Genomic DNA, 15,036 nt, shown 5'->3' with positions numbered 1-15,036 from the left:
AGGTCAACATCATTTGCAGGCATGACTCCCTTGACAAGCTTTATAGCATGCCATGCATTTTTACTTTCAATGTTGGACCAAATTTACTTGCTGTCTGACCTGCCCATTTTCCAACTTGTTGCAATTAGGATGAATATCTGCCTTTGAGGAATTCAACTGTTCCATTGACAGGACACATTGATGGTGTCCTCACATTTATTTTTGATTTATTTGTGCAGCACTTTTTACAATACCCATTGTTCCATAGCACACTCTAAAAAATTCTGGGTAAAAAACAACCCAATGTTGGGTCAAATTTGGACTAACCCAGCAATTGGGTTGTTTTAACCCAGCGATTGGGTTGTCTCAAGCAAATATTTAACCCAACTGTTGTTTGTTTGTTTGCTTGTTTGTTTGTTTGTTGTTTCTTTTTTTGTTGTTGAGGGTGAGATGAGTAAGATTTTGTCTGTTTGAGTGTCTTCTTACATTGTTTTAAAAGTTCTTCTGTATTTATTACATTGCTACTGCATTGTTAATTCTTATATGTATTTTTGACTTTTTTATTGTAGGGTGCCTATAAGATCTGGCTAGGGACAACAGATGGAAATTAGCACTTGTAGCTAAGTCTGGCTTGTTTACAGCAAGTAACCTGTTGTTGATCTTTGAGCATTGTCCCTATCAAATAAAGACAATTCAAAAAAAGGTCAGGCTGACTAATTGATCACAGAAAACTTCAAACAAATCATGTGACCAGCATACTCAAGACAAACCAGGCTATGATAAATGATAAAAGGATTTGATGAAAACTCTTTCTTATTCCCCAAACAAGACACTAAATAGTATGTAACTCGTGGGTTAAGTTGCCTGTTTTAGAATGAACAGAGAGATATTTATAATGTCACAAAATATTTCTATTTCAAATAAACTGGTCTTTTGAACTGTTCTATTCATCAGAGAATCATGTATCAAAAAAAATGTATCTTGGTTTCCATAAAAATATTAAGCAGCAAAACTGTTTTCAATATTGACAACGATAAGACATGTTTCTTGAGAACCATATGATTAGAATGATTTCTGAAGGATCACAGATCATTTTGAGTAATGGCTATCATTTTAAATTTAAATTGTTTGTGTTTTTACTGTATTTTGGTCAAATAAACTCAGCCTTAGTGAATATAGGGAGACTCCTCCCCAAAAAAACAAGCTTTATGTCTGTATGATTGTTTTTTTCACATAATAAATGTTGATTTATTGACAAATAATTAATGATCATTTCAGGGAGGTGGAGATTGTCCAGAGATGAGCATTGGAGCCATCAAGATTGCCCTTGAAATCTCCCTACCAGGGTCCTACATTTATGTGTTTACAGATGCCCGATCAAAAGACTACAAGTTGACACATGACGTTCTTCAGCTTATTCAGCAGAAACAGTCACAGGTCAAATCATTATCTCGATTTTCAGCCACAATTTAGTAGAATTACTAAAAGATCTTGCCTGTTTTGGTCTGTAAATTCTATATTACATATTAGCATATTACTTATTTATCATTTGTAAGTCACTTGGATGGATAAAAGCATCTGCTAAATAATCAGTGTGTGTGGGCAGGTGGTGTTTGTATTGACTGGTGACTGTGATGACCGATCACATATCGGCTATAAAGTGTATGAGGAGATTGCCTCAACCAGCTCAGGACAGGTATTTCATCTTGACAAGAAACAAGTCAATGAGGTAAGACTTCATGGGGCTACTTATTTGACTTACCTAATGCATATCAATTTACAGTTTTTTTTGTGCTTCAGGCTATAACACATTGCTTCTATTGTATATTTCCAAAGAGTAATGATGAAATCCCCTAATATTCTGGTTTGGTTACCAGCCCAGATTTGTATTCACTAGACTATATCACCCATACAGTTTATGACGTTAACCTGAAGTGAACAAATTATTAGAAAGATTAGAAAAGATAATAGAGGTCCAGTGATACGGTATGCTCACAGATTAAGGTTTTATTTCATTTGAGCATGGTAACATGAACATAAGTCCAGGAAACTGATTTATAGCTCTCTGAAAACCAAGGATTTCAAAGAGTTAGCTCTTCTTCAATGTTCCCAAAAATTGCTATCAATCCTCTTATGTAGTCCAGCTTGTGATTCTCCAGAATTTTGAAATTCGAACACAAATTGAAATATTTAAGGAGACATGAGACTTTTTTATAGTTATAATTCCAAAAGCACAGATTCTCAAAATGTAGAGTCATCTCTAAAATCCTAGCACTTTGCTATAGATTTGTTCAATTTCTCTGTTCTTAAACTTAACCTTTGCTATGGTGTTTTTATTCTTGAATATATCTGATAATTTTATTTAACATTTTGCTTGTACAGAATTCAAGTAAGCATTAATTGGTATATTAATATATATATTATATATATATATATATATATATATATATATATATATATATATATATATATATATATATATATATATATATATATATATATATATTATTATTATTATTATTATTATTATTATTATTATTATTATTATTTTTTTATTATTTTTTTTTTTTGCCGCAGGTGTTGAAATGGGTAGAGGAGGCAGTGCAGTCCTCTAAAGTTCACTTGCTCTCAACTGATCACCAAAAAGGGCTTGCTAACACTTGGCAGATCCCCTTTGACCCTAGCCTGAAGGAAGTGACTGTTGCCTTAAGCGGCCCTGCACCAAACATCGAAATCCGAAATTCTCAGGGTAAGAAGAACATCTTTGTCTTCCTCTGTCTGTTTAGAGTCTTCCCAGAACCAACACATATAGTGTAGAGTGATGTAGAACTGAAGCATGAACTTATTGTGCTCCTAGGAAAACTTATTGGGATGAAGGAAGGTCTGTCTGAGCTCCTGCACATCCCAAACTCTGCCAAAGTCCTCAACCTAAAAGACCCAGCGCCAGGAATGTGGACCATAAAGGTGATGAACAAGTTCATCACAGACTAAGATGCGCATACACATTTGACAGGTCTTTTGTGTCAGTGTAGATGATTTAACTGTAACTGGTGGCTTTCCAGAAAGGTAAAGTTATTGCTTTAGTCTGTTTTATCTCCTCAGAATAAGAACAGATTGCAGTTTGATGGATAGGTACTGAAGGCCAAGGTTGTGTGGTGAAGTCATTTATGTCGTTGCTCTGCTCATGTTGTGGAATCTGTTGTATGGGCCTTTGATTAGCCCACTGTGTATGGGGTTTCTTCAGGGTACACAAAGTCCCATAGGGCCAGTAAAATGAAACAACAATATTTTCGTCTGATTGATTTGTGTGCCCTGAAGCTTGTGTACACATAAGGGAACCTCCTAAAGGCTGCTCGATCTGCAGTATAGCTATTCTTTAAATTCAGAGAGCTTTATGTGCAGAGGAATGTAAAGAGATACCATGTCATTCTCAATTTACTTTAGCACTGAAGAGAGGGGTGAGATCTTCGTCTGGCATGATGTGTGCAGAATCCACCCTATATCTGTTAGTTTATTTCCTTCTTCCGCCCAACCTCTTCTCCTCCCTCCCTTCATTTTTAGTATGTGTGCATGACGTTGTCTCAAAATTCAATAGACTATAATCTTTCCCATGACAAACAGGTTTGATTCGGCTTAACTCAGATGATTGAGTGTAAAAATTGATGTATGCTACAATTTCAAAGTATGAGGTCGATACAATATTTTAAAGTTGGCCTGCATTTAAAGGACCACTGAAATCACTTTTTGTTTTTTTTGTTTTTTAGCTTTTAGTATGACTGTGTTAGCCTTAAAGTTATGAATAAGCTGGTATGTTCCAAAACAATGACAAAATTTGCATTTAGAGATATAAGCATTCAAATCTTACAGTCTCTTACTTCTGTTAAAACAAATTACAGATTTTGATGACATCATCGCAGACTTCACCTTCTCGTCAAATCTTCTATCCAATCAAAATGCCCTCTAGAATCTAAAGCCCGCCCCCTACACTGCTGAAGTTGTGGCTGAAATTGGTCAGCTATTCACACATTTACTAATTTCTACATGGTGAAAGGCATATAGCACACTATATATGTGATTGGAAACAGTTCAGTGTAAATATGCTTTCATTTGAGGCGAATGAATTCTGTTTTCACGCTAGTTTCACGCATCGCAGCAGCGCACACACACCAACGTCTCTGGTCTAAATTTAGACTACAGACACGAGAGCGCATCGCGGATCATATGCGCGAGTCGGTGCAAACAACAAACATATCGACCCATTTGAATTCTGCACAGAATGCTGCATTTCAAAGCGATATGGAGGAGATTATAATGATAAACAGTTAGAGGAAACTGGAAAGTCTGTAGTCAAACTATATTAACGAAACGCTATTGTCTGTTTCAAAAAAGGGGAGGAGCTGCTAACAGTTTCAGGGGAAATTACGCTTACCACACTTCAGTGGGCCTTTAAAGAACTTTAAAAAAAGAAGCAAATTTTGCAATTCTCTATGTAATGCAAAAAGTTTTTTAGGGCTGGGTATTGAAACAAATTGCACAATTCGATTTGATTTCGAATCACAAGCTTTATTTTAGATATATATCATGTGGCAAATACATGGCAATTTTTTTTTAAGAACTAATGTTGTAAACTATGGAATTCAGTTGATACTACAGAAGCCTACTAATATTGAAGGTAAAAACGAAATAAATTGAATACAAATTGTATAAACTTAAATTACACTTTTTTATAATAATAAAGTTATAATATTACCTTTCCAATTACATAATCATATTCCCACTACAATTAGTTTTTTGAAATATAAACATTTTAATGGTGGTTGTCATAAGGACTTGCCAGATTTATTCATACATGCATGCATTATTTGAAGAACATTAAAAATGACAATGAATAGCCTATGCAAAATGCACCTCTTTAGAGTACATTTTTCTAGCTGACTAACAAGTGTATGGACACTGGATATGGTTTTTCTGAGGTAAATGTGACGTTACATTGTTTACAAGGCGTTTTACTAGGCGTCTTTCTGCGGTTTAAACACTGATTGAGCTATTCTATGTGACATGATACTGATTTCAGTAAGTTGTCCTGTATCTTTTAACACACTGTCTGATGCTCATTGATGTTTTTTTAGTGCTGTGACTGGTATTAAGGCAGAAGAGAAGATCCGTTCATGTGCATTCTGAGTAATAAAGCACAATGATTGTTGCGATTTATTGGCTGGGATGTGTGCTACAATGTTTATTTAATTAATTAACTCAAAATAGGATGACTAATCAATTCTAACTGATATTGTTTTGTAAAGCTGAGAATCAATTCAAATCGAGAAATCATTATTTTTTACCCAGCTGTAATGTTTTTACATGGACAGTCATTTTAATGGGTTTACTGAAAGTTAAGGGAATTGTCACATCATTAGCAGAAAAGCCTATGTTCAGAAGAGGTTATGTTTGTTATCATTTGTCACCTGAGAATGAAGTTTATTCTTACTTTGGCTATTTAAATTGTTTTATTGCATGTAGATATAATCAAATAAAAAACAATGGCCAAAGACCTTCTCCATCTTTCTGTCTTCATTAAACCTTTTTTATCGTTAACATGATCGCTTTAAATACTCTTCTGACCTTCCTTGTCTTTATAAACGTAAATGCTCAGACAGCCTATCTCTCACAAGAACATGAGCTCAAATAGAAAAAATCCCTTCTTGTATTTATTTCCCTCAGAAAAAACTTTAATCAATGTGTTTAAATAATGTCAGTGTTTGTCAGAAAGCATGCAGATTGTGACCGTCATCTCGGAGCGTTCCCATGTTTTGGTGGCGTCTGACTGGGTTTTCTGCCTCAGGGTTGTTTTAGGTTGGATTAGTTCATGTTTGGCCTGACAATCACTTGGCAGGGCTAATTCAAGACGGGCTTTAAAAACTCAGGATGAGTAAATATAATTTAATCTTAATCTTCTGTAAATTGCTTTTGCGAAGGCCTTCCCTGGAATCTCTTGAATGTCCCTTTATCTCCATATCCCATGTCCTTTCCTCCACATCTCTCAGAGGAATCCTTTAGGATCTTCTCCTCAACATTCTTGGCGTCATATCATGCAGTGCTTCATGGCCCATGGTAATTCTTTAGGATGGTTGTAATTTCAAAAGAATGCAAGCAGAGGATGAGTTGCCATGGATCGCCCTGGAGCAGTGAGCTGCAGACAACATCAAGGTTACACCAGACCCTCAGCACCAAAACAGTCATAAAGGGCAGCACGGAACAGCAAGGATCATGTTTAAATGACTCGGACTGCTCCAACTGCCAAAAGTGAACAAAGAAAGAGTCATTCTTAATGTTTGAGAATTTCAAGCGTGCTATATCTGCGGATCTTGAGCTGACTGTCAACATAGATTAGTTTTGTTGTGCTTCCATATAACAAACAAATCACATCATTACAATTGAATGCTGTTATCTTAACAAACACAAATAACTTTTCTATTTGTTTATTTCTTTGTGGTGTTGTCAATTTGACCTCAGACGTCCAGTGAGGGCAGACACTCAGTCCGTATATCAGGCCTCAGCAACATTGATTTCCGAGCAGGATTTTCCCGAAAAAAAACATTGGACTTCAAAATGACATCCAGCAGGCCAGTCCAAGGTGAGTTATTTAAATGTGTTTGTTATAGAAGGTACATTACCATTCAAAAGTTTATTTTTTAAAAATGTTTATGAAAGAGTTCTTTTGGCTCACAGAGGCTGCATTTATTTAATCAAAAATATAATAACAGTCCTCCAGTCTTCTGTGTCACTTTCTAATATGTTTATTTGGAGCTCAAGAAATTATTATTATTAATGTTGAATACATTTTCAGGATTATTTGATATTTGTTTAACAGCGTTTATTAGAAATAGAAGTATTTACTGTCACTTTTGATTAATGTGTCCTCCTTGCTGTATAGAGAGTATTTATTTATTTTTTAAAAAAAAATCAGTTTGGACCACACACACTGTCAAATTTATGAGGTCACATAGTGGCCGTGTACTTGAGCATTTAAAGCATGTTTTGGTTAACCTTTCTAACCTCTGTGCTCTTTCACACACATTCAAAGGAATCCCCACCTTCATCCTGCTAAACACCACTGGTCTTTCCCCTCCCGCTCGTGCTGACCGCCTGGAACTCTTGAGCATCACTGGTGAAGTAATGAAGACTCTGCCCATTCGCTACTTCCCAGAGCGACACCCTTATGGCATCTGGAACATCACCGAGTTTGTTCCACCCAAAGAGGCCTTCTTCCTACGAGTCACTGGCTATGACCGTGATGGCTTCATCTTTCAGAGGGTGTCCAGTGTCTCCTACTTCAGCATTGTGCCAGGTCAGATTTGATTTGACAGATTCCACCACCACCACCAGATAGTCAATCAAAGTATCATATTTGTAGGTTTTCTTATGTTTTACAGCCTGTGTTACTAGCGTGTTTTATTCTTCATTTTTTTAGATGCGCCTAAAGTTAGCATGCCCACTCACACTCCAGGTTACTATCTGCAGAAGGGGGCTATTACATGTTCTGTGGATAGCCTGATCCCCTATACCTTGCGTTTCACTAGGGAGGGACTACACCTAGGTGTGGACCAACTCTTCAGGTACTGCTAATACATATTTGATGGATAGTTGACATGTTGTGACATGCTCTATTGTTCAAAAGTTTGGGGAGATAATTTTTTTTAATGTTTTAAACATAATTTAACATATATTTTTTATGCATTTTAAAGTGTAATTCTCTCCCAATATTCAGTGTCACGTGATCTTTCAGATCTTAATTACTACAGTTTTTTTTTTATAAGAAACCTTGGCTAACATGATAAGTGGAAAAATGCTACATAAGTATAGAAAATGGCCTTCAAATTATAGTGTTGAAGTCTCAGTGAACTTATAGTTACTTGGTTACTAGGTCATTAGAAATCCTGTGCTCAAGGGCCCAGTGTTGATAGTCTAATCATTGAAATCTTTGAAGTTTGAACCTTTGGGTGTTAATTTGGGTAAGGATTCATTTTATATGGCTCTGTTTTCATCATCTTTTTAGGGAGTCTGCTAATGCATCATGGGTAATCTCTCAGGTGTCCCTGAAGGATGAGGGCTTTTATGAGTGCATCGCCATCAGCAGTGCCGGAACAGGACGGGCTAAAACCTTCCTTGATGTTTCTGGTTAGAATGTCACCTTTCATTTTTTCTAACTACAGTTATTATCAGTAACATTAACAGACATGCTGAGGTACACACTATAACAAAGTTGGCCATGAATGAGTTCTATTATTCAATGTTTGCAAAGATTCAGGGAGATGCCCACCATTAGGAGAGCACTGAAGCATGCTGCCTTTGCTAAACTCTGTGTATGACTGAACTGTCAGGCATTTCAAACTTATACACTTTTGTGATAATCGATAACATATGAGGAATACATAGGAGGCAAATTATTGAGATGTCCTACATCTGACAAGCCTAGAAGCTCTCTCTCATATTTTCTCATGGGTCCACTTACATGTGTGTGAGTTCAGTTCACCCAGCCATAATCCCAATGTGATCCACTCTGAAATAACTTAATTCCTCAAAAATCTGCCCTCATTTCACCCAAAAGCGGAGATTCTGAAGCGGAGCACTGGATTCCTCAGATGAAATGGCCCATTAGAATTTTTGGTTTACTTCATGCTCTGTGTAACAGACATGTGTTTCCCATGCCCAATCTCATGCATGTGAGTGAGTAGTTTTTGCAACTCAGTTTAGTGAGGCTAGTGGTACAAAAATCACATAAGTTCAGCTTTAATTTTTTTTGAACAAGTTATTTGCACTCTAGCAGTAAATATTAATATACTTTTAAACTCTTAAAGGGGTCATGAACTGGCTTTTTAATTTTTTTTATACTGTTGTTTGATTTCAATTTATGACATTTGTGTGGTTTTTACATTTAAAAACATTGTAATGAATAAGTTATAAGCTATTTTCTACCCTGGTTTTAAAAGCCAAATATGTACATCAGCAAAACTTCACTGCAGACAAATCAGCATGTTCAAAACTTCTTTGATTGTATTTTCCCTTAAAATAACATGTAAACAGAGTGAACAATACACGTCAAGTAAGGAAAATTATTTCACTATTTAAGATAGCCCACTTGGCAGGCCGGTGATACGTTTTAGCAGCACGGCTGGAAAACATATTAACGTTAACCCCGGGACTTTGGGCTTTGTGAGCTCTGGCCCATATATGTTAGAGTCTAATCCCGAATCGCTGGACAATGAACCAACAACACCTCAAATACAAAGGATAGTCCAGCCTGTGACAGTGTGGTAAGTTATGTTTAGTTAGATACGTACACATAATCAGTAGATATCAAAAGATCTGTAACAATGCAATACTATCATGTATTAAAAACATTTTTAACTCACATAAGTGAGCACAATTACTGTCAGATCAAATATAGAAGGCATTCAGCATTCTCATTCTGTCTGCAAATTCAGTCTCTTGTTTACAAATGAATGCATGATAAAATCAAACAAACACTCAATGTCTTACCCACGTAAACTTGATCTTCATTCAAAATTAAGTTCAACCGCATTCTGAATATTGGAATCCGATGGACACTTATTACTGTGTTCTTCCACTAACAGGCACTGCACACTATTTAGTCATCTTAAATGGCAGGTTTATTGCTTGGAAGTTCGATCCGATTTTCGATCGGGAAGGGGAAGGGCTACAGAATTAGGAATTCGTCTTTTTCTGTTGAGGTGGCATTTCACTGCTTTCTGATGTCAAATCAGGGCCATAACCATCATAGACATTGAAGGGGACAAGTGACAAAAGGGTTTAAAAGTTACATTTTAGCCTGGGTTGCCTCAGGTCTAACTGCGTTCTTCAATGTCAAAATGATTGAGATGGCCAATCAAATCAAAGTAGGCAGGGTTTGCATTCTCTTTTGGCTCGTGCACACAGTCTTCAAACACAAACAAGCACGGCAATCTATCACTTAATACCGTTGCGGAGAGAGACTTTATTCTTTCCGGTAAAATCACAAAACAAAAGGCACACAAACATGTCCCTGCTCTTAATATAAAATCATTGATGGACATCTTTTTGACACGGTTTACAAGATTTTTACCACTAGACCACTAGGGATTTCAAATGTCATTAGAAGATCTATGTATTTATTTACTAATGCAAAAAATCCTGGAACTAATAATATATTTGAAAAAAATTAATGCAAATATTGTTTTCATATAGTCCCAAAAAGATTATTTCCCAACTAGAATTAGACCTAAAATTTTGTTCACTGTTCTGTTTCTTTATGCTTAATAAAAAATAAAAAAAATGGTTCCCCAAATGTTCTAGACATGGTTATGTCATGTACATGGCAATTCATGGTTATGTCATGTACATGGCAAGTTATGTACATGGCAAATTCACAGATTTTTCGTTTGCTGAGCCAGCTGCAAATACATGCTTTTCTTTGACTAACAAGGAAGTTTTCCACTCTGAAATTTACTGAATATTCTTATATTACGGTGACCTTTTATATATCAAAAGCTTAAGGGAAAGTTTAATTCTCAATTCATGACCCCTTTAAGTCTAAATTCGGGCCTGTTTACAGTATACAATACTTGCTCAAGATATAGGCTGTGTATCAAACCTAATGAGCTGCCTACCTACCTAGACAGCATTTATGGGCATCGTAGACACATGTATACCTCTTATGTTGTTGATTGTTCAATGCAAAACTAAGTGCAATAAATGTTTTAATTTCAATAAACTGCTGCATCTGTTCTGTTCCAACGCAAACATTCACAAGCTGTCAATGCAGTGGATTATTTTTTTTACAGAGAGGCAATCTAATCTCTTTTCCATTACACTGCGAAGAACAGTGGCCAACCAATAAGATTTACGCATTTGGTCACCTGCCCAGAGCCTCTGCTTTACATTACTACATAACTATGACTTGGTGGCACTAATGAACAGTCTATTTTGCTAAGAAAACCTGAAGCAGAGGAAGAATTTTGAACACGTTCTCTTGTCGCTGTTCTTTTGCATTTGCTGTTGTTTGATAAACACCATAGTGATTACAGAAATCTGAATGGTTTGAAAATATGTAAATATTTTTGACTTTCTTTATTCTCAGTGACAAGCGCGTGTCAGAAACGGAAAGCTGTTTAGCACTCTGTGTGGGTAACCAGGTATTTCTGCTTTCCCATAAGTGTCACCTACAGACTGCCATTTTTTCATACAAATCATATATGAAAATCTGCCTGAATTTAATGCCCAAAAATTATGTTTAGGTAGCCAGGACACTAAATTATCTCAGACACAGCTAACGTCCTCATGTCAATGCAATCAGATTTTGTACTTGGAAGACGGATTCGATTATTATTACTGTTCAGTTCAATACAAGAGATATATTTCAATGTCTAGTTTTGTGTTGAACAAGGACTGCAAAAGTAAACAGGATTGTATCCTCATGGCATTGTGGCGTTGGAAACCTGACACTACACTGTCCCTGACAGTGCTTACACAAACTCCTTGCACAAATAGCCTCACTTCCTGTCTTCCGGCTCCTCTCTGCTGTCTTGGCTTTATGGTCAGATACTGCCTCAAAAACACCCGGGGTTACTGTGAAATCTGACATTCTTCTTCACCTGGAATGGTCACCTAGAAGTTTTTCTTATTGGTTCATTGTTGACCAAAAGTTCAAGACAGGCATGTCTCTTTTCCCTTGTCCCATTTTCTGAGCTGTTTCCCCGACTGTGCTGTCGCTGGGCCAGTGACACGATTAGTAAGAGTGACAGAAAAAAACTCCCTTATGAAATTTATGTGTCTTCCTGTATAAATTCCCTACTTATGTCCTAATCCACACATCTGTCAACACCCTCCCCATTTCCCTTCGCATTTCAGACTCATTGCACAAACTGTCAGATTTGCAAAGTTCACAGACACCCAAAGACCTTATGAGAACTCAGAGGTCTGGAAAATAAGTGAATATGTGTGTAGTCAAATTAGGCTGTTGAATTTAATTGCTCCAGGATAAAGAGGATTATAATCACATTTCCTTGACAAATTTTTGTCTCCGCAGAGCCTCCTCCTGCAATTACGGTGCCATCCAATGTGACAGCATATCCTGGTACAAATGTCGTTCTGACATGCCTGGTCACCAGCACGGTGCGTTTTAACCTGACTTGGCAGCGGGGGGATGTAGATGCCAAATTGGACCATCGCATGCATATCACTGCCAACCTGTCCTTGGAAATCCAAAGAGTCAATCCTGATGATGTTGGCTGGTACACCTGCATTGCAACCAATGAGGGTGGAGTCTCTGCTTCTCGTGTGTACCTCAGTGTGCAAGGTAAGTGTGTTGGTGTGTCTTTTAACCAAAATATTGATCATTACAACAGTTTTACCACAGTTAAGAAGTAAGGCCATGGTCATGTACTTAGGAACAATGAAATATGGAAGGAGCATATTATTATGGAGAAACTTCCGCTAGGCATAAGAAGAACAGATTACTTCTTGCATATTCAATCTGCCAATGCAGTCATATAATTCACTTTTTACTCATTTTACTTCAATTCCTGTTGTTATTATTGACCCAAAGGTCAACAGTTCACAGTTTTAATAAAGGGTCATATTTTCTTATATCATATTTTCTATCTCCACACTTTTAATACATGCATAGAAAAAACAATGTCCACAGGGCTTTTGGCAGTTCACTCTCTCACTTCTCTATAACACAAGATCTGTTTTCACTGCATCCTTTCTGCAATATTTCATGGCAATATTTTATAGCACTTGTGAAAGTGATTTATGCCGGGCTTGCTCACTGTTTGCGATTCTGTAGTTTCCATTGAATCAGGCTCTGCACCCCTCTCTTACATGGAATTAAAGAGACTTCTGACAGTATACAACACTGGCAAATCACTTTGCATTCTCTCACTGGGGATTAAAGCCATTTCATACAAAAGAAAAATTACAAATGAGATCACAAATGAAAAGAGAAATGGGCTTTTAAAAAAAGCAGAATTTAAGTGTTAAGGGGTCATTCAAAGAGATCACGTTTTTGGATTCCACTGCTTTTCCATTGTTTTTCTAGGTAAGCATAGAAAGTTACATACAAGTTTGTCTCGCTCACCTCTTTTGCAGCGCCTCACACGACAGTGTTCTAAACAATCTGTTTTTAAAAAAAATGGTTCAAGTTTAAAACATATCTTTAGACATTGTGGGGTTTGTTTTTTTTCCAGTGCAAAGCCCTGTATCTTGCGTTTTAAATGTAAAAATGTGTTCTGTCTTAAAAGGCCCCTAAGAAAAAAATCTCATAACACCCAAACAAAGATAAACATGATAAAAGACTTAGTTCAGTTTAGCTTCTAAGAGGTCATGAATTATCTGTCCTCACCGACCTTTGGTGTTGCATATCACTTACAGAATCAAGGCTTGTTTTCTGTTTCTCATACTGAGGCATTTTTTTATTAGTCATGCTCTGTTGTAATGAATTAGAACAATCTGTTTTGATTTGAAAGTATGTGGTTTGGAGGTAATATTGATGGATATATGTGACTTGAGATTGTCTTTTATGATAATTAAATGTGTCAAGCCCCTGAGGGCCCAAGCAGGGCCGGGTTTGTGTTTTATTAGCAAGAGTGACATTAACCGTATAATTTTACCTCATTGTTGAGTGATGAGTCTCTTAGTTTTCCACAACATTCTTTCCCAAGACCTGAGGAACGGGTTTTCCCTGCATCACACTTTAATTCTTGTTGGCTCTGTCTCGGTTTCTGCCCTCTCTCTCTCTCTCTCTCTCTCTCTCTCTCTCTCTCTCTCTCTCTCTCTCTCTCTCTCTCTCTCTCTCTCGCTCTCTCTTTTTCTGTCTCTTCATAGTTTTTTTTTCAATATTTATGATTCAAGTAGCTTTATTGACATAGTGAAAAACCCTTTGCCAAAGCTTTTGCTACATGGAATACACATTTACATACACATATACACCATTTTAAAATAATTTAAAAATAAATTTAAATAACAATTGAATACATTTAAAAATAAATAAAGTAGAATTAAGTATTAGGGAATAGTTGCTTTAATTGTGCATGTTATACTATCTATATATTTCTTTTGCTCTGCTTGTCCCTATCTGTCCGTCTCTGCTTTTCCCTTACCCTCTATTTTTGTCCTGCCGCTTTAAGCCACTTCATGTTTTTTTTGTGTGTGTCAGTCTTTGGCTTTTTAAACAGCTGTCACTGTTAGACTGACACAGTGCGTGTGTATTTGTGTGTGTGTGTGTGTGTGTTTTTGTGCGTGCGTGTGTTTGTGTGTGTGTGTGTGTGTAATCACCACCTGCTGGGATTCCTGTGTTGTCCTAGTCATTAGGGGCCTTTTGAAGTGGGACTGGTGACATAAGCCCCTTTCACACTGCGATTCTGGCAAATACACGGATAATGCGACCCGGCATTTGTTCTAGATTTGGTCCATTCACACTGCCAGCGAAATACCGTAATATGTGCGCTTTCACACACAACCCGTAACAGTCCCGGATCGAGTTGACACATGAAATCCGGATGTGACGTATAATGCCGAGCGATCTCAGCTTCAGCGCGGATAGTAAGGAGCTCCGTGGTCTCGACTTGTGTCCAGTTTGCGCACATTTCTGCTTGTTTAATTTTAGTTTATTTTGTATACGAACACTCTCTGCGTTTAAAACACCGACTAGCTCTTCTGCCACTGCAGTTTGTACTACGTACACGTTGCAGCATTAGTTTGGCTTTTGTTCACACAGCGCTCGCCCCGGATCGAACCCCGCAATGTTACTAGGTCCCCGACCCGGGTTCAATTCGGTAATCAATTCCGGGACGTGGTTGCTTTCACACAGAAGGCGACCCGGCAATGTTCCGGGAATATTGCGGGTCCGACGTGCAGTGTGAAAGGGGCCAGTGATACCTGGCCAGTCCACAGAGTCATCTGCCCTAATCCTTTATACAACATTACTTTGACTGGCACTGTCCACACATAGCACCAGTGTCAGTCAGATGTACACCTCTGTGTTCAGAGGGTCCAGAGACC

The 15,036-nt window shown here is 37.2% G+C and overlaps 1 protein-coding gene across 2 annotated transcripts in view; it reads left to right on the top strand.

Annotated features, from left to right (window-relative positions):
• hmcn1 (hemicentin 1) overlaps positions 1-15,036 on the top strand; it is a 97,384-nt gene that overhangs the window by 24,135 nt on the left and 58,213 nt on the right. For both annotated transcript variants that reach the window (XM_067417756.1, XM_067417755.1), the window contains exons 3-11: positions 1,258-1,416; positions 1,586-1,708; positions 2,557-2,728; positions 2,837-2,943; positions 6,490-6,610; positions 7,061-7,324; positions 7,448-7,592; positions 8,033-8,154; positions 12,062-12,331. In XM_067417756.1, the coding sequence (XP_067273857.1) occupies positions 1,258-1,416; positions 1,586-1,708; positions 2,557-2,728; positions 2,837-2,943; positions 6,490-6,610; positions 7,061-7,324; positions 7,448-7,592; positions 8,033-8,154; positions 12,062-12,331 (1,483 nt within the window). The remainder of the gene's footprint in view (positions 1-1,257; positions 1,417-1,585; positions 1,709-2,556; positions 2,729-2,836; positions 2,944-6,489; positions 6,611-7,060; positions 7,325-7,447; positions 7,593-8,032; positions 8,155-12,061; positions 12,332-15,036) is intronic.

This window comes from Pseudorasbora parva, chromosome 15, assembly GCF_024679245.1.
Source record: "Pseudorasbora parva isolate DD20220531a chromosome 15, ASM2467924v1, whole genome shotgun sequence".
In the NCBI taxonomy this organism is placed as follows: domain Eukaryota; kingdom Metazoa; phylum Chordata; class Actinopteri; order Cypriniformes; family Gobionidae; genus Pseudorasbora; species Pseudorasbora parva.
This window is presented reverse-complemented; position numbering and strand designations above follow the sequence as displayed.